A 24,952-nucleotide genomic window follows, 5' to 3' on the forward strand; every position below is an offset into this window, starting at 1 on the left:
CTTAAGTGGGATGAAATGAACCGTCTTGGAAAAATGGTCTATAACCACCCAAATCATGGCGTATCATTTGGAGGCTGGGAGGTCTGTCACAAAGTCCAAAGTGCTAGGTGTGTCCATGGAAAGGTAGGAACGGATAATGGTATGAGGTGCACAGCGGGAGTCTGCTTGGAGGTTTTATGCTGTGCACATTTAGTACAAGATGAAATAAATTCAGTTATATCCGATTTCATAGACGGCCACCGATAGGAGTGGTGCAAGAATTCAGTAGTTTTATGAATACCAGCGTGTCCGGAAAAATGAGATGCATGGGCCCATACAAGTAACTGTTTTTGTAGTTCCGTGGACACAAACGTTTTTATGAGAGTGGGAATAATTTATGTGGCCACAAAAACTCCGGGTTCTAAGACTTTCTGGGGTGATTGAACGAGATAAGGCGTCAGCCTTCTGATTCTGAGATCCTGGACGAAAGATCAGTGTGATTTTGAATCGTGTAAAAAACATTGCCCATCGAGCCAATATGGTTTTATATTCAGTCATTGAATATTTTTCAAAAACAATAAATTCCGATAATCTGTGTAAATAGTGACTGGAAATTTTGCTCCTTCATGAGATAATGCCACTCCTCCAAGGTGAGCTTGACTGCAAGTAATTCTTGCTTCCCAATGGCGTAATTCTTCTCTGTGGGCAAAAACTTTTTCGAGAAATATCCGCAGGGGTGAAATTTATTATCCTCCTCCCGCTTCAGAAGAGGCATCAACTTCTAAAAAGAAGAGTCAATTTACATCAGGTTGACGTAATACTGGAGCAGTCATAAATGCTTGTTTAAGAAGCTGGAAGACGGTCTTGGCTTCAGGAGTCCACTGCATAGGGTTCGCTCCTTTTGCGTGTCATAGTAGTAATTGAGTAATTGGTGCTACAAGAGATCAAAACCCTTTGATGAACTTGCGGTAGTAGTTCGCAAAACCTAAAAATCTCTGTATCGCTTTTAAAGACATAGGCCGTGACCAATTCAAGATGGCTTGTACTTTCTCTGTATCAATCTTTAATCCAGAGCCAGAGTCTATATAACCCAAGAAGGGTATGGAAGAAACGTCAAATACACATTTTTCTAGTTTGCAAAATAAGATATTCTTCCGCAATCTGTTTAGGACTTCTCTCACATGTTACCGATGGTTCTCTAGATTGGAAGAAAAAATTAATATGTCATCAAGATAAAGGACTATGGAGGTATAGAGTAAATCTCAGAATATTTCATTTACAACATTTTGTAAGACAGCAGGGGCATTACTGAGGCCGAAGGGCATTACTAAATATTCAAAATGCCCATCTCTGGTATTGAACGCTGTCTTCCACTTGTCTCTCGGGCAAATTCAGATGAGATTATAGACCCCTCTCAAATCCAGTTTGGTAAATACTGTACATTCCTTAACCCTGTCAAATAGCTTGGTGATAAGGGGTAAAGGGTACCGGTTTTTGATTGTGATATTGTTCAATCTGTGATAATCTATGGAGGGACAAAGTCCACCATCCTTTTTTTGAAAAAAAGAAGAACCCAGTGCCTGCTGGAGAAGTAGACGGACGAATAAATCCCTTGGCTAAATTTTCCTGGATATATTCTGATGTAGCCTTCATTTCCGGAACTTAAAGTAGGTAAATTCGTCCACGTGGAGGAATTTTCCTGGGCATCAACTCTATAGGACAATCCCAATTCATTTGGGGAGGTAAGACATCTGCTACTGATTTGCAAAAAAACATCTTTAAAATGAAGAATATTGAGAAGGAAGTCGAGACGGATCTGATACTTGAATTTTATTTATAGGTTGCACTCGTTGAAAACAGGTAGAATGACAAAATTTGCATTGATGCCCAATCAATTTGCAGACTATGGGGCATATCCAATTAGCCGCAGGGTTTCACCCGCGGCTAATTTTCGGGCTAAAGTCCCGCGACACGGGGATTAGCTATTCAATAAAATAGCTTTTTCCCCACGTCCAAAAAACAGGACTTCGACGCGAGAACACACTGATTCCGCGAGAACTGCGGAATCAGTGTTATTCACGCTCGCGCGAAGCCGAATAGGGCGGCCTCTCGCAGATTTTACCTCGCACCTACATGAGGTGTGAGGTAAAGCCTGACAGCGGGGACTCGCACGTGGGGTCTCGGGGACACCTGCGCGTGGAGGCCCCGCTAATTGAATCCTGACCTGCGCGATAATTAGCCGCGGGGTAAACCCCGCGACTAATTGGATATGCCCCATTGTCTGCTTAACCAAGGATAACGAAAACTAACTCCATGGGAGGCCCTAGGAATAACTAAATGTTCTAGTAACTCCACATGAAGGGCACCAATTAGAATTTGAGCGGACAAGTCTGTTGAGTGACCATTCCATTAATGAAGCTGCTGCCATCCACCGCGGAAAGAGAGATAGCATGAGATCAAGACTGTACAGGAATCTGATACTTCTGGACTAATTTTGCTGAAATTAAAATCCCGGCCGCTCCGCTTTCAAGAGAAAGGACATTTTTAGATCCTTGAGTGAGCTCCAGGGTAACAGGAATGGTAGATTCGGACTTAGTAGGAGACAAGTCCCAACCTAGTGTCTCCGTGGCTGGTTAGGAGCGATAGTTTCTCAGGCGACTGGTACAGGAAGCAACCAGATGACCGGCCTCTCCACAGTACATGCAGAGATTCTCCCAGCAGCGTTTCTGTTGTTTTTCACGTGTGAGTGGGGCCCGATTAATCTGCATAGGTTCTTCAGTCGAAGACTTGGCAGGAACAATAGGAGGAGGTGGCGGGGAAGGTCGAAACCTAAAACGATCTACTCTACTCTTCTCTGCCTGTCGTTCATGGTAACGTAAATCCACTTTGTTACATAATGAGATAAGGTCATTCAACCTGGATGGTAGATCACGTGTCGCTAGATCATCTTTTGTGCGATCAGAAAGTCCACTCCAGAAAGCCAAAATCAGAGCCACCTCGTTCCATTGCAGCTCTGAAGCCAGAGTTTGGAACTGGATGACATATTGGCTTATTGTCCTGTTCCCTTAGTGAAGATGCATGATTTCAGTGGATGCTGAAGTTGCCCTCCTGGGCTCGTCGAAGATTCTCTGAAATGTTGACAGGAATTCGTAATAATCATCCAACAGAGGATCGGCTTTCCCATAATCATCCAACAGAGGATCGGCTTTCCCATAACGGTAACACCCATTCTAGGGCTGGACCAGAGAGCAGTGAAACAATGTAAGCAACTTTTGTTTTGGGAGAAGGAAAATTATCAGGCGGAAGATTGAAATGAACGTCACACTGATTTAAGAAGCTGGGGCACATTTTAGGATTCCCGTCAAACTTGTTTGTAGCCAGTAGATGGAGATGTGTCAGTGAAGTAGTTATGGTAGGACTAGTAGTTAGAACAGGCGGAGGATTGGTTGTAGCAGGCATGCTGACCATGACAAGAGAAGCCTGTAAAGTATCTTGGCAGTGAGATAGCTCTTGCATGAATTTGCCTAACTGACGGTGAGACCCTTCAAGACCCTCCAAATGACTGGCAATACTTTGCAACAGGTCTGCTCTGAAATCCTGACCACTAGCCGAATCCATTTGGCCAGTGCAAACTGTCACATTCAAAGTGGGATGTGGACCAGGACTGGGAGCAGGGAAGTACTTGGGAGCAATTTTCTGAAATTTAAACAAGGCTGGACAAAGAGAATATCTCTTCATGAATGTCCTTAGTAGAAGTAATGGAGGACGTTGATCCAGACAAGGAAAGCGAAGAGTTAAACCCTACTGGAAAGTTTCGGAACACCAGGTCTGGAGAAGCTGAGATGCAGGAACCTAGTACCGGTGTTGGCTAAGGTTGCTGGTGGGGAGACTCTGTAACGTGATAGGTCACCAGAACTAAGATGGAACAGACCAACTGGCCAAGATACTAAAAAGTGAAGCGGGAACCAAAAGAACACTTTAACAGTACTGCAAACTGGAAAGCTGGAGCCAAACGAGACTAAAGGAGCACAGAGAACTAGCACACAGACTAGCTGTGTAAGACGTTGCACTGGCAACTCTAGAACTCCCAGGAAGTCGTTAAATACCCAGTGCCTGCGCTGGAATGGCTGTCAGAGCCTCCTGTGCATCATGCAGAAAGGATTGGCTTGCCAGATCCAATATGGCGGAGCCCAACACCCGGCAGCATCCGTACAGCCTCCCAGCCACCACATCCCTGCTAAGCCAGAGACCCAGCGCTACCTCTCTGGAACCCGCTTGCGCACCCTGCCAGCCACCAGCAGCCTGCACCCAGACCAAATGGTCCCCGCCAGAGCACCTGGACAGGTAAGTCCCGGACCCCCGTGATAAGTGTCCGCTTGCTGCCTAATATATACCACCAATTCACAAGTGCCATTGTAATGAGATATTCAATGTTATTTACTTCACTTGTCAAGGGCAGTGCCGTAACAGGCCTTTAATGTGCCCTCTGCCAGCCCATCCCCCTAGTGCATGACATGAAGCGCGGCAGTGCACGGAGCATCTAGAAAACGCTTGCCGCCCACAGAGCCCTGTGGTTTTAATGTTACAGCCAGTGGTGCATTTTACTTAGAGGCTACAGTCCAGTAAAAATGGTAGGAACCGCCACTGGCTATGGCAGATAGGTATATATCTCCTTCGAAGGTCAAAGGATTGTATGTTCATTTAAAAAGACATTTATACTCTAATTATTGCCCAGATTTATCAAGTGATATTCTTGTTATCACTCGTTACTAATCTTACATGGTGTTCCAACCAATCAGCTCCTGTCATGTTTTGTAAAATGACAGGAGCTAATTGGTTGGAACACCATTTAAGATTAGTAAAGGGTGATAACAAGAATATCACTAGTTGATAAATCTGGGTCTATGTTTTTTTAATGTTCGAATAATTTCAAATAAATTGATCATCAATCTGACACTGGGTGAGTTTGTTAATTTCAATATGTTACAGATGAAACACAAATGAGTGTGAACAACTCTTGGCAGAAATGTAAATTCATGGACATTGTTTCACTAACATTGATTTATATTAACTGTTTTTGCTGTTATTTGCTTTCAAACTGGAATAATTGAGTTACTATTTGAAAAGCAGAAAACTAAAAACCACCAATATTACATAAAGTGGTCAGTATTTTGCACACTTGCCATTGGAAATGTTTTAACAATCCATCATACAGAAATTATTCTTACATCTGGTAAATAACAGTTCAAACAGAGATTTTTCCCTTGTGACTGATTGGAAGACCATCGCCCAATAAATCTTCCTCCTAGGACCCGCCTCTTTTTCCATCAATCCACCCGAGGCTGTGACGTGCCCCTGGTCAGGCTGGCTCAGCCAATCACCGTCTCCCAGAGCTTCCTTTAAGAACAGCAGCGCACAACCATCTCCTTTCAGCCTCCCGAGCGTTTCCATGGCGACCGAGGCGGGCTGTGCGGAGGCCCTCTACGTTACCATGGAGACCGGCGCAGGGTCGGCGCTGCAGCTTCAGCACCACGGAGAGCGGCGCCCGGGTCTTCCTGCTGCCGCGGCTGCTGCAAGGTGGGATCCTCGGAGACACTACCTGCTTATAGTGATCGGAGACATAGCTACTGAGGGGCAGCTGCAGGCTGTGCGTGATCACCTGGAGCACGGTGAGCAGTAACTGCATGGCTATTAGGGGTTCCTGGGGCTGACTGAGCACCCAGGGTGATATAGAATCCTCTACTATTGCAGTACTAGATAAAATAACTACATGATCAATCCATTGTAATTATATGCATGTGTGTGTGAAAGATGCATGTCTGCATGATGTATGTTTTTGCCCATGCTATCATTGCAGCATGCATTTACAAACATAGAGTACGTAAAGGATTATTCATGTAGGACTAACATGAAAATAGGCAGCTACTTTAATATAACAATGCCTGTGTACATTATTTATTATGTCATTTTGTTCTTATCTAACTTCATAATAGTTTGCCTATTTTGTGGATTACATAAAAATTAAGAATATTGCTTAATTTAAATGGCTTGTTTGTGGACTAACAGAGGTCAGTATGTATGCTGCTGCAGATATAGTTAATCATTCTGCCAGCTAAACATAAGATCTCCCCTACAGTATGTATGCAGTGGTATGCAGCAAAGTATATAGTGTGCTGAATTCTTCCTGCCAACACTTCCTTAGCAGAATGTTTTGTGATTACATATCTTTAGGTTATTGTTTCATTGTTGATATTTAGTAGACAGGGTTTTTTACACCTTTAAATATCAAGTAGCACAGATAAAATATCAGTACTACTCATTATCGCTCATTGATTGCATAGAGTTACAGCAATGCACTCTACTGTGTGAAGTGGATCACATTTCACTGCATTGCACATTTCATTGCAGTGATGGCATTAGTAAGTAGAGAAAGTAAAGTAAGTAAATAAATTAAAACTTTATTTTATAAACTTACATTTAACCTTTTAGTTCCTATGGGACATTATTGTTGGTTTATGGGGTGCATTGGCATTCTCACCAACTTGTGCCCCACCCATCCAAACATGAGTTAAATCCTGCAAGGGGTGTCTGCAGGAATACAAGTCGCTCTTTAGATTCATGGGGAGATGTGACGCATTGCTGCTGTGCTACTCAAAGCACTGAGTCATAGGCCTACATCTGACAAGAGATTATTACGGCAGAGGTTTATACTACAGATAATGCAGGCACTGAAATATGTGCAGACCATGTTCACTCATTTCTCTTAATAATTTCATTCATTGGTATTGTGGCTTCATACAACTATGGCAGCACATGAAGATTTACTGTAATAAAGTGATATTTGTTGTATGTGTATTGCAAATAGATGCTATCTGAATGTCTCTGTGCTTGTATTGTCACATATTATATTGCAAACCTAATGATCAAGAAACAGAGACCTTTAAAGTTAATGCTTATATGAAAAAAATGTCTTGCAAGGAGTGCATTTGTAATTGTAATGCCAAAGTCAATTTTAATTACATTATTCTGCCAGGCTAAGCTGGCTGGCTGAGGATGATGGGAGTTATATCTCAGAAACTGTTACAGAGTACATAATGGTCACATGACGGGTGGATTAAGAGAGGAGACGGCCCGTGTGCAGTTGCAGTGCAGCCCCCCTCTCTCGCCGGCGCATGCGGTGACTATGGCACTGTGCATGCTCTGATCACCAGAAACATGGCGTCTGCGCCATGTTCCCAGTAATTTCAGCAGCGCCGAGGGACAGATAAGTATCGTCTATGGGAGCAGGGTGTGCAGTGTGGGCCAGGATCATGTGCACTGCACCACCTGCACCAATTATAGGCACGCCCATGGTCACATACTCCATACCATCTTATACTTTTAACAAGCAAAATAAGTTCTGGGTTGTAGGAATATTAAGTGTTTGCATACATTTCATATTAGTTTGCATTGTCCCTTCCACAATGCTATTGTTCAGTATAAAGCTGTTTTAGCTCATACGAATGCAGGAAATAACGCTCCTACTGTACCTGAAATATCTATGGTTTGTGCTACAATCATTTCAGGGCCAGATTATGGGCGGGGGGAGACAGAAACAGTCACCCCGGGACCCCTACACACACAGAGGGCCAACACACAGGGTTAGTTTGACCCTGCAATAGCTAAGAACAGGTGCCCAGCGCACATCTGTTCTCGGACAGGGGCTGCCGCAGCGCTGTGCTCTGCATGCACAGTACATACAGCGTCCATAACATCCGCAATGCTGATGAGGGGACTGAGGAGCCGTTCTGTGCTCTATGCACTGTGCTTGTAGAACACAGAGCCGGCAGCATTCAAGTGGAGCTGACCATGCCACGGGAGGGAAGTACAAGGGGACACATGGGGGAGGGAGGCAGATATTGTGGTGGTACTGTGTAGCAAAGAGGGAGGCACTGTTGAGCTTATTGGGGAGGCACTGTGGGGCAAGGAAAAGGACATAGTGGCAGCGGGGTGTCAGTTACAGTTGCCCTGGGCACCCACAAGCCTTAATCTGGCCTTGAGAAGAATATCCCTGGAGTGCAGCAGCACATCACAATAAATATGAAAAAACAAGAAAAAGTGAACAGACCTACAGTATAACTTAACTGTTATAAAAATGACAACGGAAGCTGAACCCGTAAAGTAAGTCCTAGTAGGCCTGCAGGTGAGAAACCAGTGCCAAATTCAGCACTGCACTAAGACTACGTGAATTTACACCCTTGACATAATTCTAAAACCCTTTGTTGTACTGCTGCTCTCCAGAAATATAATTTTTATCAATTATTTCCAATATAGCTTTAATACATGGTGAAGTTAGTAGGATAACACACAGAGATTATCTAAAATATAAAAATGTAGTATGCTACTGGTCAGAAGTTTTAAAATATCCCCATTTTTCCATTTATTAAATTTTTTTACGCAGTTTATTGTCTCAGTTTATTCTGGCATCAATGCATAGAACAAATAAACAATTGGAGATTATCAAGAAATCATAGAATCCTTTTAACAAAACCTGATCTACATTTTGTCCAAAGTAGCCCCCTTTTGTAGATATAGCCGCCATGTGTGGCTTGACTTCACTTTATGTGGTTACTGTAGTTTTGCATTATTTGCTCATTAGACCTTCAGTGTCTGTTTTAGTGATTTGTATATTCAAATTTTAAATCAGTACTACAGAAACACGAAAGTACATAGGACTCAATTTATATAGACATTAATTTTTATATCCATTTTAGAGATGCTTTTAATAAAAAGTAACTTGAGGACTATATACTATTGCTGCTAGGTAGTGTCTAGATTCCTTTCGCATAGAGGACCCTGACGTCATCAGCTACTGTCCAACGTCATTCCCTACCATCCACGTGGAAATAGAGGGGGAATATAATCTTGTGGTGAGCGTAGCTAGCCACCATGCCGGAAGCGAGCCCACGAGGGGACAAGTTTCTTCTCTAGGTGAACTTCATGGGCAGGGAACCGCACTTACGCCCTCCCTAGCGCAAAGGAGTTTCAGTCGCCTTTAGGATGCGTATGCCCTACCTGAAGTTGGAGCACTTGCAATACCAGATAGAGAAAGTCCCTCTTTTTGGAAAACAAAATCAATGCTGTCAGGGACTTCATAGGGACAGAGTGTTAATACAACCACTGTCCCTGAAAAGATTTTTGCTGTATAGACTGCATAGTGTAAGGTAAGTAAAAAATGCTAATAATCGCGATTATACTGGCTGAAAGTATTCAAGCCAATATCGAGATTATTGCTAAAAAGACCCCATAGATTAAAAGGCTATTTTATGTTGAGCATTACCAACTGAAATGTAGGCACCATTGTTTAATTGGGAGCAAGGCCACAGAGAGTCTGGCTGGGCTGGAAACTGGCAAGGGGCAAGACCTAATGTAAGGAGGCGTAGATGCATTTCCTTAAAAAATACAACAGTATTTGCTCCACGGGGTGGGGGGGGGAATCAGTGCAATCACTTTCCCCCCGCTTATATTAGGTGCAAGCAGAGGAGACTGCTCACTGCAGCCCAGCACACAGCAGTTTGTGCTGGGCGCTGTTGCTGACAGGACTAAGGAAGGAGGGGGGGGCAGTGGACCCGGGCCCTCGCCACACCCCTCCAGCAAGTCCTGAGCACTGGTAATCAGTACCTGCTTCCCCCCCCTCTCTGCGCCCCTGATTGCTTGTTAATATTGATAGCTGAAAATGTATCTTTGGTAGGACTCGTTCTTAAGTTGTTGAGGTTAGATGGTATGCAGGTGTCAGTGAAAATTTAAATTAATTATTGATCCCATTTTATAAATGGTGGGAATAAATTTCTATAAGTTAATACAGTCTACACTTTTAATACACCATATATGCAGTACTAAACCTACTAACTGTACATATCTGAGCTGCATAATAGACTTAAAACATACATTTATATTGTGCAAATAAATGTTTTATTTTCCTGTAACCAGTTGAACACTGAAAATGAACTACATTTATAAATGTATTCCAGGGAATATTCACCACATTCCACACTTGGGTGTGTAATTTCTCTCTATCCTGTGTTTGAATTTGACCTTAGGTTTTTGGTACAGAATTATTATTATTAATGATTATTATTATTATTATTATCCTTTATTTATATGGCGTCACCTGTGTTCCACAGAATTTGCCCTATTCTTTTATTTCTGCCAGGACTCCTCCAGTATTTAATCCCTGACACATCACAAAGCGGAATGGATTCACAATGTTGTCATCCCAGCTCCATTTATAGACTATAATATCCATAAAGTGCAGAATTTACAGAATGCAGTGCAGATTGGCTAAGCAAAGTTGCAATTTAAGATTGTATCACTGGAACTTCTCAGCTGTGAAATGGCCAGTTCTGCTGCAAAATTCAATTAACGTACAATTCTGTTGCGACTTTGCTCATCTCTACTGTCAATTAAGATTTTAAATGCTATTTTATTTTATGTAGTTTTTTCTCTCACCTATTTCTCTAGTACCAACAATTCTTAATTCCAGGGCTTGGCCACGTTATATGTTCCTCTTTAATACAGTGCAGGTCATTCAAATAATTTAGTTGCAACAAGCCATAACTCATCTGTACCCCAGCGTAAATAGGCTTAAATATAACTATAGTCTTCTTTGTAGGCATTTGGTGTTGTCTTGTAAATTTGGAGCGTGTATACCAAGGGCCAGAGCACCTGTTGCTGGTCTACAAGGATTGCAATGTGAGAACACCACTTCCTTATATTTGGAAACTTTTCGGCTGCCTCCTCCGGGAGGTTGGCGATGTGGTGGATGGGGGATGCAGTCAAGTGGGCAAGTGGGGGGCAAGGCACTGCGTCCATATTATTGTGACCCACCCCACTATACAATGCCACAATTACCAGCATTGTAAAGCTGGAGCCACTATGACGTAATTCACTGTGAATTGCATTATCACGCTTCCCGGACTGCCCACTTCACCGACAAAGTGTGTGGCAGCAGGCAGTCTCTGGGGAACTTGCCTACTTTTCCGGGCATCCAGAAGAGCCACCCAAGATTCATGAGTCTCCCGGACATTCTGGGTGAGTAGGCAAGCATTCCCTTCCCCCTGTTTCCACTTCTCTGGTCGCAAGTGTAGACACATTCGGATTATATATGACTCTGCACTCTGGTATTTGTGTGAACTGTTATTCTGAGCATGCCCAGGGCGAATTCACACAAGGTACGCTAAGCAAACTGGCGTTTTTATAGCTCAGCTCCTATATGTATGAGTGATCAGCATTTGCAAAATATCCTACTGCTAGTCTCACATGACAACTGTGGCATTTTGCTCCATAAACTTCAAATAAAAGCAAATGTGAACACAGGGTGAAGCACTCTGAGGGACATTATGGAATTAAACTGGGAATAACTTAAGGCCCCCATACATCAGCAATCGATTGTGGCAATTCTGCAATTTGCAGATGGTTGTATAAAAAAATCTGCAATGTATGAGCTTCACAGATCGCAGATTGCAGCCAAAAAGTGATTGCAATTGTTAAATCAGATTGTCCAACATATAGGATTTCACAGATGGATTGGGGCTGTAGATTGTGAGTGTATGAAGAAGATCAGCAGACCGTTACTAGTAAAAGGATTGGCCTTCCAAGATTGGCAGAGCTGTGTTTGCTGAAAATCTGCAAATCACTGAAACAGATCTGTAGTGTATGGGCGCAGAGTTCTAGATTGGGAAATCCTAAAATCGAGCAATAAATCTTCAAATTGTATGGGGGCCTTAAGGCCTACCTTGAAAACATAATAAAATCAGGTCTTATTTCTTAAGCTGGCCATACACGCTACAATTATCGGGGCGATCAGCCCGAGATCCACGGATCGCCCCAATAATTGTAGCGTGTGTGTGTGGGAGACGGAGGGTTAAACATTGCTCGGTCGTGCATGCCGGATTGTCCAGCATGCCCGTCCGATGCATATTTAAGAGGTAAACTGTTGGCCGCATCGGGCAGTGTATGCCCAGCCGCGGCCGACAGACAGACATTTCCTGTGTTCTTTCCCATGGAAGGAACAGGGAAATGTCTCCTCCCCCGGGGGCGGAGCGCAGATGTCGGGCTGATACATTGTGAGAAATCTCACAGTGTATGCCGCGGACATCTGCGGCTGGCAGGCTGCCAGATAAAATGTCTGTCGGTCTGACAGGCATTTTATCTGGACGTGTATGCCCAGCTTAAGGGTATGTAACCGTAATCAAAGGCAGAGTCCAAAACCTGATATTTGACTTAAGGAAGAGCCACGAGAGCTGTTCAGAGAGTTGATGAGTGGAATCATAAAACAGAAGTAGGACAAGTAGCACAACTTAAGCAAATAATACCCCTTTTACACCAGAGCTAAAATCTGGGTTATTGCAGGGTTAACCCGGGTGGCTCCTTGGTGTAAAAGGAGACAAGGTTGGATTCCCGGGTGGAGTGATCCGGCAATCCAACCCAGGTAACTTGCAGGGTTTTACACAGGAATAACCCGTGAAAGCCTGCAGTGTAAACGCCGCGATCCAAGTCACGATGTCCTGGATCGTGCCGCATGCCTGCCGACTGGCTGGCTTCAGTGGCGCTTGGACATGACGTCATCTCCTAGAGTCCACTTCAACGCCGTAAAATCCGCGTCACTGCAGACCCAGCTCTGGTGTGAATGGCGCCGACTCGGGATTATCCTGGGTCGGCGCCGGCTAAATTCCGGGTCTGATCCGGTTTGGAAACCTATACCAAACTCCGGGTCAGACCCGGAATTTAGGTATAAAAGCAGTATAAAGGTGCGTACACACACATCAATTTTTTTAACGATTTAACTATAACAACGTCGTTATTGTTCAATCGTTTAAAAAATCGTTGTATTTTTTAGCCTAAACGATGAACGATTATCTGAAAACAAACAACTGTGATGATCTCGCACCAAAACATATTTGTATATATTAGTACATCTAATCCAGAGAGATATTATTTTTACAGTTCTCTAAGACCCCGAACTTCTCCAAATTTTATTAAATATAATATAAATAATTATGGAGGTGCTATCTGACTATCTTATAATTGGCATAATCAGAACAACAAAAGAAAAAGATAAAATTTATGTCTGGTGCACTAATCAGGGTGATGCTTACTTCGCATCCAATTGTTTCTCCGGATTAGTTATTACAATATAAAATATAACTTTTATTAGGTTAATATTAAAAGGTTTTAATTAGATCCAAAAAGAAAGGCGAAATGTTTATTAAAATATATAGAAATTTAAAGAAAAGAGTGTATACATATGTAGAAAATTTATTAAAGGTGATTTTTTAAAAAATGCCACCGGTCATCGATCTATTCCACGTATTATTCTCTGATACTCGGTACTTATTGAATGTACTCAAAAGTTTATGGGAGGTTCGCGCTCAAGGTTGTGTTACACAGTGATAGCCTCTAGCTGCTAGGCACATGGAGGGTATCCCAACCTCCTATCGTAATAACAAGGATAAGGTAAAGTGTCAGCGCTCGGAGGACTATCAGTACTTAGCAGCCATGTGAAAATATTCTTAATGATGTTGGTTGCTAATCATTTAGGTGGGTTTTGTGCTTATATATAAATAGTCTCAAAGTTTTGCACCCAATGTAAACTGTGGGGTGGCTGTTCTTGTATTATAATTGCAACGTGCAGTTACAAAAAGTAGTGGGTCTCTGGTCGGCAACATCTTGGGGCAGAGGAATTCATCTGTATAACACGTGTCGGTGGTGATGTTAGTCTATAATAATTGTGTGTTGCAAATATACTTCTCCCCTCTCCAGCTGGTCACTGCGCCAAAAAATGCTGCCACTCCGCCTCGGAATTCACACCAAAAAACAGAATAACATACAAACCAGGGTTTCAGGTATAGTGGGCACTAGTGTGCAGAAACGGTGGGTAAGATATGCAAACTTACCCAGGGTCCGATGTGTTCTTGCTGGTCCACCTGACGTCTTCCTCTGGCTCGAGTGATGCGTGTTGGTAGTGTGGGCGGGGTGGGGGGGGGGGAAGATAAGCGGAGGACTCTCAAGTCCAAGTATTATAGATGACAATATATGCTGGATAAATGAAGGTTCCGTTTATTTGTCTGTCCACATGCCAGGCTCGGCTACTGTGGTATCAGATGGTATAAATGCTGATATACAGCTAAAATACAAGTACCACAAGTGGTGGCATACACATATAAACAATTGGTATAGATCAATGGATGGTATGTCAATGTGCCCCAACGCGTTTCATCCCGTTTGGGGACTTTTTCAAGGGTTGAATGTAGTTTACATACCACATATTTGTATTAGCATATCACATATAATTGTTCCTACATTCATCTATAGATGTTATTCGATGGGGATATCTAATATCGGGTGTTTGAAAAGAGAACTAATATTTTCCTTTATACACAAGGATTATTAGGACACAGATTTCATTTGAATTTTGCTGTCTTTCACAACCCCTACAGTATATTGGCAAAATGATACATAGTCTCAATAATTCTTTTTGGAATCCTACGTTTCCTCTGCAAATATTTGTTGCAGTTTTACGATTGTAACATTATTGAAACAGACTACGTAATAAATGTATTAAATGCTAGGGCTATCTCCAGTGTCAAATATCTTGCACTTAGTTGTTTATATATCTCCTTTGTTACTTTATTATATTTGCAGTTCACTGAGTTCCCTAAATGTTATTGGGTTGACTAGTAGATACATGCAGTATATTATGTTAATTTCACTCTCCGCAATGGTCCCGTGTGTATGCGGCACTTTATTAATGCAAACAGATTGCGGTTTGTCCTAAATATTATTGGGTTGACATGTGGGTATGTATAATATATATTGTTAGTCTCACTCCCCACAGTATCCCCATGTACATGCGATGCTCCATTTTGTACTGTTGGCATGCAATGCACATAACTCGTGCTCACTACACATCGATTCCCCAATCAGTCCGGTATCACATATTACATATTATATTACATTTAACATTTTACATAACGTGTTTGGCATACAGATGTGCCATGCATCGGTGGCAGTGTGGTATGCCGACGTGCGTTTCGCCAGTAGGCTGCTTTTTCAAGGCAGTGGAACCCGAATGCCTGCCGTATCCGGCTTTTATCCCATCTTCGAGTACACTATAGGTTGGTTTGAATTTCCCTTCCTTATTTTTCTCTCTGATAGGTTCCTCTATAGATTCTATGCTGATGTCCTTTCTTAAAGAGCGTCAGTTAATCATTAGTATGTTAAATGGCTAAATTTATTAATTTTCTGCTTATTGCTAGTTTTTTTAATTTCAATATATTACTCTATCCTATCTCCCTCTAATCGGGATAATATAATGTAGCACTCAAGTATTTGCAAAACCGGAATACATTATGCCATCTTTATTTAAATTAACCCATTATCTAATTATTTAGATGATATGGTGTATTGGGCTCCTGTTTGCTGCAGCATATGTTCAAATATCAATTCTTAATAATCTTACATTTAAACAGAACCATGATACAAAGATTTGGTTCTAAATATTATCTTAGGATATAGATACGTTCTTATAAGATGTTTCCTTTCCCTGTGTTATGATAATTTTAGTTATACCAGTTATTATTTTACTATAAATAAAATTGTTTAGAAATATTTATTTTACCTAGGGTTCCATAGATATCCTAACACATTTCAAATATAGGTTTAATATTCCTAAAAATTGTCCCTGATTGTGTCAATATTTATTATAAAAGTGAAAAAACATGTAGTAATGTAATAAAGTGGTATCTAATATAAATTGTACTCTTGTGAAAGATCAAAATTAAAAAAGAAAAGTGACAAGAGTAATTAATCTAAAATAATGTGTAGTATATTATAATAATTTTAGTTATACCAGTTGTCATTATATTGTGAGTTTTACTACTTATAAATATTAATTTTGCCTGGGGTTCATTGGATATCCTGATAAGATCTAATATAAATTTCATATTTCTAAAGAATATCCCTGATTATATCAATATTTAACATTAAAGTGGAAATAAGTGTACAGGTGAAAGCTCATTCAGTGAAAGGTTCTATAAAAAAAGAGAGAAAGTGACTAGAATTAATATTAAACAATGTGTTAGTGATACATATGTGCATACAATCCTATCTATAATTGTGAAGTTATCAGATTATGATGATAAAATCTCCAAGGTTAATCTTAAGAAATGGGTTTAAGAATATCATTTTAATATTTATTTATAGTGGTCCCCACATCTTAAACATTTTTATTTAATTTAGTAGTAATCTAGTAATATTCCAAATTGCTGCTTTATCCTATAGGTGTTAAATTTATATTGTAAATGCAAGAACATTATATAGAATTAATTCACCATTTTAAACTAAACAATATGCAGGCATAAACATTTCTAAGCAGTTAGAAAAGACTCCTATAAAACTAGGTACTAGCTTCCCAAATTCAAAGTTTAAACGTTTGCTACATTGTATCTATAATGGGTGCAGGGTGTGCGGTGTATAGGGGGGCCCACACCATACACCCTGCACCCATATGTAGTTATACTTACCTCTCCACAGTCTTCAGAGTGCTGCTCTGCAGCGTCAAGCCAACTCTGCAGAGCAGCAAAAATCACAGAGACAATGGTGGTGGCATGTCCCCAGAAATAAAATTACCCTGGTTATACCCCTTTTACACCGGAGCTAAAACCCGGGTTATTGCAGGGTTACCTCGGGCAGCTCTTTGGTGTAAAAGGGGTGAGGGTTGGATCGCCGGGTCCAGTGACCCGGCAATCCAACCCAGGTAAATAGCAGGGTTTAACACGGGAGCAATCCGTGAAACCCTACTGTCTGTACGGCGCACTCCGGGTCTTGATGACCTGCAGTGCGCCGCAAGCCGGCCGATTGGTCCGGCTTCAGTGGCGCTTGGAGATGACGTCATCTCCAAGCGTCCACTTTCACGCTGGAAAAGCCGGGTCTATGCAGACCCGACTGCGGTGTGAGCAGCGCCGACTCGGGAATATCCCGACTCGGCGCCGGCTAAATTCCGGGTCTGATCCGGATAGGAACCCTGTTCCAACTCCTGGTCAGACCCAGAATTTTGGTGGAAAAGGTGGAAAATTCCCCTTTTAGAAACCATGTTGGAGTTAGGGTGCATCCTTGCTCCCCAACTATTTGTGTGATGCCTGTACAAAAGTAGGCAGTATTTATGCTGCATGCAAAATAATAATAAGAATAAGAAAACAATTGTGTTTGCACCCCTTAATTCACAACATGGTTTCGGCAGGTACAAATTTGTACCATTTAACTTGATTTGCTCTTAACTCTAAATAGGGCCCATTATGTTTATTTTCTTATTAGACTAATCTATTACATTTATTCATCTAGTTCAACATTTATTAGAGCATTTTCTGTAAGGAGTTTTAAATCCATATAGGGAAATAAATGATCAAAGACAGTTTTAACATAGCTTTGATGCAAATGTGGATGTTTGATTTTCAATTATACATCAAATAGCCAGCTTTAAAATGGAGCAGGGTCTACAAAACCCTTGGAGAATACTAAGGCATTTTATGTCCACAATTAAATTATTAATTCAAACCAGGCAAATTGACATTTTTAGGCGTGAGCTCATTCTGTAGTAGAGAAATGATTATAACAGGACTAGTGAATACCGAGGCTAATACAAATAATCTGACTTAGCAGAATTACTATTATATTAAACAAAGTGGGCTATGACATTTGAAGAATTAATATTGTAAATCTAAGCTGTGTAATGTATTCTTGGAGCTAAATGGCTGATACAGTACCTCCAATGTTTCAATCAATTTAATTCTGTTTGCACTAGAGGATTTCATTTTAATAGGGGCATTGTACAATATGGCATTAAATATATAGCACCAACAATTACTATTTCTGTCTGTATGACATTTGTTTATTTATGATAATAAAACAGTTCCTTCTTCAGGGTCCATAGGCTCCACAGGGAGACCTTGGGGTGTAGGTGATGGATCTGGATCCCGGGCACCATGCAGTTAAAGCTTTCAGCTCCCAGGATGCACTGGTCCATCCTCCCTATACCCCACTCCCGAGCCAGAGGCACCTCAGTTTTAGTTGGTGCCTGGCCGGAGTCGGGTCACTGTTAACGCGGGGGGCTGCTTAAGGACAGCCCTAAAAGCTACTTTTATTTTATAATTTTATTAGTTTTGTTTTTGCTATGTTCAGAGCGCGCAGCAACAGACTGTCCAGAGGACACCTACGCTGCCGCTCCGTCACCCCGCCGGCGCCGCAACGCCAATACTGATCTGGGGATCTCGGCGGGCCCCTGGGGCCTGTGCTAGCCGGTCCCTGTGGGATAGCCCTGACTGCAGCCGGACGTACGAGGACAGGTAAGGTGGGTCACCACTTGCGGTGACCCTCGTATTGGCAGTCGTACCTCCGGTCACAAGGGACTCAGGGGTGCTGAGTGTGGACACAGGCCTCCATACCCTGCGCTCCACTAGACCACCAGCAGTAGCGTATCTATAATGGGTGCAGTGTGTGCAGGGCACACGGGCCCCCGGACCAGGGGGGCCCCACACCGCACACCCTGCACTCATATTATTTTAAACTTACATGACCGTGGTCCCACGGCGGGTGTCAGCGCTGCTCAGAACACCGGAAAATGGCCGCCGTGGCCATTTTTCTGGCGTTCTGCGCATGCGCAGTAGACTCCGGGCACACTCTAGAGTGTGCCCTGAGTCTACTAATACTCCGGTGGTTGGCCAGCCGTGTCAGTCGGCTGCCGGACACCGGGAAGAGAGGAGGGGGCCCCACACGGGGAGTGCATACGGGCCCCCTCCTCTCTTAAGATGCCCCTGACCACCAGGGACATTATTGTTGTGGGAGCCAGCGTCCCAGGGGTTAATCGTCAGCCAGGGGAGATGGCTTCCCAGTTTTTAGGGGCTCCTCCCCTCAGCCTTTCCACTGAGGTCTGACTTTGCTGAGCTGTTTCCTCCTGTGGCCACACTCCTTCTGTGGTTTCCGGTGGCCATGTTCTTGTATGGTGCATCGCAGATCTCCCAGGACAGCGCGTGGTCCAGTCCCCCTGCATACCTCTCCCTTGGGTTAGTGTATGTAGCACTATAGCCTTCCCAGACACTTTTTCTGGGCAGTTGAATATAGTGCCAATTTGCAGAATATATGTATATATATTTCTGCATTGTATGTGACTTATGCTAGCACTGATTGTCTGTGTCATTTTTCCCAACTGTCAGTTTATATCTATCCCTTTCCTTTACGGTCTGCCCTACTACAGGTGTAGTTAGGGTGGTTCTTGGACCTCACATATATAGTTGATAATATTTGTGAAGTCTGTCGCATAGAGTTGTGTGCGGCACGGTGCCATAATTTGTTTGGACCAGTGAGTTGCATACATTGACAGTGGGTTCCTGCAGGACCAGTGTAGCGCTATCTGACATTCCACACACACACACGTGCATCCATGGGAATGGTCTCTTCACCAAGAGGTGTTTCAACTCCTAGAGGACAAATGGGGCCTCCCAGAGATGGACCTCATGGCCTCCTGTCACAATCACAAGTTACTTGTGTACGGGTCCAGAACAAGAGATGCCAAAGCAAGCTTGGTGGATGCTCTGTCAGTGAAGTGGACCTTCCAGTTTGTGTAACTATTTCCTCCCGTATATCTGCATCCATGGGTTCTTCGGAAGTTCAAGCAATACTGAGGCACGGTCCTGCTGGTGACTCCAGCTTGGCCCAGTTGTCATTGGTACTCAGATCTTTGGAGTCTCTCCATCGACACTCCGTTCCTGCTGCCTCAACGTCCGGACCTGTTTTCTCTGGGTCCTTCCCTTTACCCGGACCATCTGTCTTTGATGGCGTGGCTTTTGAGGAATCCCTCCTAAAGTCCAAGGGATTCTCTAGCTCGGTCATCAACACGATGCTTAGAGCACTTAAATCTGCCTTAGCCAAGATCTACCACTGAGTGTGGCATACATATTTTCAGTGGTTTCGTACAAGACATTTCGACCCTCAGGTGTTTCGGATTTCCAGAATACTGGCATTCCTTCAAGGTGGATTGGACCTTGACCTAGTCCTGGCCTTGCTGAAAGTACATATCTCTGCATATAAATCAGGAAATTGTAGTACCGGCCTTTCAGTCACCAGACCTCTCGGCTGGTGAGGCCTCATTGGATGTTGTCCGCACTCTCAGGACTTATGTGGACAGTACCAGTTCCCTTCGGAAATCGGACTCCTTGTTTGTGCTGTATGGATTTCACAAGAAGGGATGGCCAGCTAATAAACAAACATTGGCCAGATAGCTTCGTATGACTATCTCAGAGGCTTACCCACAGACAGGCCTTTCTGTGCCGGCTTCTGTTACTGCTCAGTCTACTCGGTCTGTGGGCACCTCGTGGGCGGCTCGCCGTGCCGCCTCGGCTGTTCAGCTTTGTAAGGCGGCTATGTGATCTTCCATTCAGGCCTTTTAAGGTTCTATGCAATTGATACCTTTGCCTCTCAGGATGCTTCCTTTGGGTGCTGGATTCTCCTCTCAGCGCAGGAGCGCCCCCACCCTTAAAAGTTCTGCTTTGGGACATCCCCAAGGTCTCCCTGTGGAGCATATGGACCCTGAAGAAGAAAATGAGAGTTATGGTAAGAGCTTACCTTTGTTTACTCTCTTTCTTCGAAGTCCATAGGGTCCATCTGGCTTCATATGGGCTGTGTGGCTGGTCACCGGTTTTCTGTCTACTCTGTGAGAGTGTGATCTTGAGTGTTCCAGTCTTCCTTCTCTCTTTTATCCTCCTCCGGCCTTTAGCTACTTACAAACTGAGGTGCCTCTGGCTCTTGGGCGGTGCATCCTAGGAGCTGAATGCTTTAACTGCGTGGTGCCCGGGATCCAGATCAATCACCTACACCCCAAGGGCTCCCTGTGGACCCTATGGACTTCGAAGAAAGAGAGTTAACAAAGGAAAGTTCTTACCATAACTCTAATTTTTTCTTCTTCTCTATACTTATTCAGTACCTGTATCTTTTATTCTCTCATTGTAGTTTCCATCTACTGCCAAAGCAACTATCTCTATCACATGTTTCCCATCCTCCTATAATTTTAGTTTATTAGCTTGTACATGCCCCTCTGCAACACTTGCTAAATATATTGCTTTCTGGCTTTCACTTGTGCTTTCAGAAAGTCCTGTATCCATGCAGAGTCTGTAGCAAAGAACATGTAATCCATGGAATCCAATGCATTGAGCACACAGATCCTTGCTGACACTTGAGGGCAGCGCTGAAAGAGGCCCTAGAGAAGTGGTAGATATCACCCCCCCCGGCACTTATTTAATAATGGGACTGTGCGCACCTTAAAAAAAGGGTGTGGTCTCAAAAAGAAAGGGACGTGGTCACACAATAGTATCCCCAATTCAGATTACGCATAGTAGCACAATCTTATTCACATTACACTGCACATAGTGCCCCTGATTCACATTACACCACATAGCAGCGCAATCTTATTTACATTACTCCGCACATACTGCCCCTGATTCACACCACACCACATAGTAGTGTACCTTATTCATGTCATGACACACAGTAGCGCCCCTTTTACAAAATGCCTACAGTAGTAGTGCCCATAATACACATAATGCTCACAATATTAGTGCCCCTTATACAATGCCCACAGCAGTAGTGCTCATTACACATAATGGCCACATGATGTCTCTCCCATAGTGCACACTGCGGGAGCCCGAACCCGGAGCTCAGGAATGAACTCCAGCCTCCGGCTGCTGCTGTGGGGAAGAAGCCGGACGCCCGCTGGTAACAAAATCTCAGCGGGCGCTCGGCATCTCCCTGCGGCGCCGGGCTGACAGGCTGGGTTAGGTGGGCCAGAGGAAGTGGAACTGGTTCTGTCTCCTAATAGAACTGACGGAACGTAGTTCCGCCCCATTCTGGCCCACATTAACCCCTGTGTGGGAGTATATTTACTTCTGTACGGACTTTTAGAAGTGGAGGTGTTGCCCATAGCAACCAATCAGATTCTGCTTATCATTTATCACCTCTAGAAGATAATAGCTAGAATCTGATTGGTTGCTATGGGCAACACCTCCACTTCTATAAACTGGCACTTTAGTAAATATATCCCTTGTTATAAATAAGAATCCACCCTGCTGTCATCATGGTGCAGCCAGCTCCCACTTCACCCTTTCATTAGTGTGGCAATTGGGTGTAAAATTAAATCATCAACCAACCAATTTTAAAGAGGGATGTAGTCAAAATGTCCACAATGAAAATCTAGACAATCATAAGATCGACATCAAAATGTGTAATGTCATAATGTTCACATGGTCAAAATGTCACCAACCAAGATGTTAACATGGACATGAGCAGTGCTATTTTTCAACAGGAACAAGCAGGAACTCAGACCCACTCGCTAGGATGCGTTCCAGTCCATGCAATCGCGAAGCGTTCGCTCAGTGGCCCTGATTCAGAGTTGGACGCTCTGACAGAGCGCTCGCTCTGAATCAGGGCGACTTTTTTTTTTTTCATGGAGCGGCTTCCTGGCCGCTCGCATTTCTGTGCATTGCAGCTAATGTGAGCGGCCAGGATGTTGGGCTTGCGACGAGACCCTTGTGGTAGGGTTTCAAGGCCGCAAGCCCCAGAGAGCTTTCAGCTCAAACAGAGCCGAAAGCTCTCCCATTGACATCACTTGTGATGTCAGTGGGGCCGCCCCCAAACGGTAGGCGTTCTCATGGGAACGCCTTCGTCTGGGCAGCCACCCCCTGGCCCGCCCACCAAAGGGGGCATGCTGTCACTCAACATCGACAGCACGCCCCCTTTGGTGCGAGACCCGGAGCAACGGATTGCCCGTCGCTATCTGGGTCTCGCGCATGCGCACGACAGAGCCGGCTCCATCGTGCACATGCGCTCTGGGCCACCATCGACCCGGTTGTGAGTTGCGACCGGGTCTAAATCAGGCCCACTGTGCGTAGCCAACCCACTAGAATAAGTGACTGGATGAGCCATTTGTGGGTGGTGACTGGGGTTGGTCGATGGAAACGGGGGAGTGATGGTGCGAACACAGGCGTGCCTGAGCATCTTAACGCCGTTTCAGAGGCGTTCATAATTAAGACGGAGTGTCATAGTACACGTCACTAGGCTGAATTTTACACTGAAGCACTCACAGTGCTTGCGGTAGGGTATGGTCAACCACAAGTGCTCTGTTCGCTTCCGATGGTACTCGATATTATCGATGGTTGCATACACATCCTGGAGATAATGTGCATAAGTGGGCATCTTAAGACAAGCTGGTGGGCGTCTGCATACAGACCGCGATCGCACACCAAGACATGGTGGACGTGCTAATGTTTTGCCGTGCGATTGCGGATTTGCATACTTTCGCTGCGTGCTAACGCATCTAGCGAGCGAGTCTGAATCGAGCCCTAGGAGCACAGACTAAAGCTGGAGTGGGACCAGACTTGGGGCCCGATTCAGAGCCGCTCGCAAGCGGCTCGATGGTTCCCCACTGCGCACACGCCGTGTCCGGCGTGCGCAAGCCCTGCTGAGCGACTGAAGTTCAGTTGCTACGGGGCTCACAACAAGATGGGGCAGCTGTCGATGTTGATTGACAGCTCGCCCCGATTTGTGAGCGGGTAGGGGGGGTGGCCGGACAAACGCAGGCATTCCCTTAGGAACGCCTGGCGTTTGTAGGTGGGGTTACTGACATCACTAGTGATGTCAGTAGTGGACTTCCTGCTCTATTAGAGCAAGAAGTCCACTCGGGCTTGCGGCAGCTATACCCTACCCCAGGTTCTCGTCGCAAGCCCGATGGTTGTGATTATCACGACGGTCTCCTGGCTGCTCGCACAAACTGTGGGTGATCTCACACAGCTTTGCCATCGGCTGGAGAAAAAAAAAATACCCTCATTCAGAGCGAGCGCCCGCCAGCAGCAAGCGGCTCTTAATGAGGTCCTTGGAGCACAGACTAAAGCTGGAGTGGGACCGGACTTGGAGTATACACTGGAGCCGAAGTGGGACCGGACTAGGAGCACAGACTGGAGCCGAGTGGGACCAGACTTGGAGTATACATTGGAGCCAGATTGAAGCCAGACTTGGAGTATAAACTGAAGCTGAAGTGAAACTGGACTAGGAGCACAGACTGGAGCTGGAGTGGGACCGGACTTGGAATGCAAACTGGAGCTGGAGTGGGTCCGGACTTGGTGTACATGGTGGAGCCGAAGTGTGATTCGTCAATGAGCCAAAGACAACTAGCCAGGAGTAGAGTCTAGGACATATATCAGTGACGAAGCTCAGACACAGAATGCTGCCAGAGCAGGATACTTATACCCTGGGTCTCATAGGGATTGGCTGATGCGATCAGGTGGACACCCACCTGGCTGTCACTGGAAACTAGCAGTCAGCTGACCGGGACCAATATGGCGGCGCCCAGTGTCCGGAGCCGGCAGGAATGCCACCGGAGCTCGTGCCCCCTGAGACCACCACGCTGGGAGCCCATCAGCAAAGCAGTCAGCTGGCCGTTCCCGCTGTTGCAGTGCCCAGTGTCTGAAGCTGATGGGAATGCCTCTGGAGCTCTGGGCCCCTGAGACCAAGACCACGCTGAGGATCCATCAACAGTGCAATCTAAGAGCCCCCAGGCTGGGACCCCCTCCAAGACAGGACAGCATGACTCCGAGGGTAATTACAGTTCCTGACAGAGCGATACCGTATGCAATAACGATCTCTGCGTACACTCAGTGGAATGCATGCACCGTAGAAGCCTCCAGGACTTCTCGCGCATGCGCAGAAGCATATAATCACTCAACTGCTCAACCATTGACACTGCGTCCACCTCTGAATTAGGGCCTAAGATTCTTGTGTTTTAAGCATATTCTCCATTGTCATTTTCTCTTTTTTTCCCTGAGGAGAGTGACAGTGACTCTGATGGGACAGACACTGCTCTCAGCAAAAACCATCCCTTGATAATATGGAGTCA

General features: G+C 44.3%; 1 protein-coding gene across 2 annotated transcripts in view; it reads left to right on the plus strand.

Moving 5' to 3' along the window:
- The first annotated feature begins 5,428 nt into the window (after positions 1-5,428).
- MAP1A (microtubule associated protein 1A) overlaps positions 5,429-24,952 on the plus strand; it is a 187,630-nt gene continuing 168,106 nt past the window's right edge. The window contains exon 1 of one of the 2 annotated variants that reach the window (XM_088472871.1): positions 5,429-5,648. In XM_088472871.1, the coding sequence (XP_088328997.1) occupies positions 5,429-5,648 (220 nt within the window). The remainder of the gene's footprint in view (positions 5,649-24,952) is intronic. The other variant, XM_088472872.1, reaches the window with a different exon arrangement.

Source organism: Taudactylus pleione, unplaced genomic scaffold (genome assembly GCF_031769625.1).
Source record: "Taudactylus pleione unplaced genomic scaffold, aTauple2 ptg000129l, whole genome shotgun sequence".
NCBI classification, from domain to species: domain Eukaryota; kingdom Metazoa; phylum Chordata; class Amphibia; order Anura; family Myobatrachidae; genus Taudactylus; species Taudactylus pleione.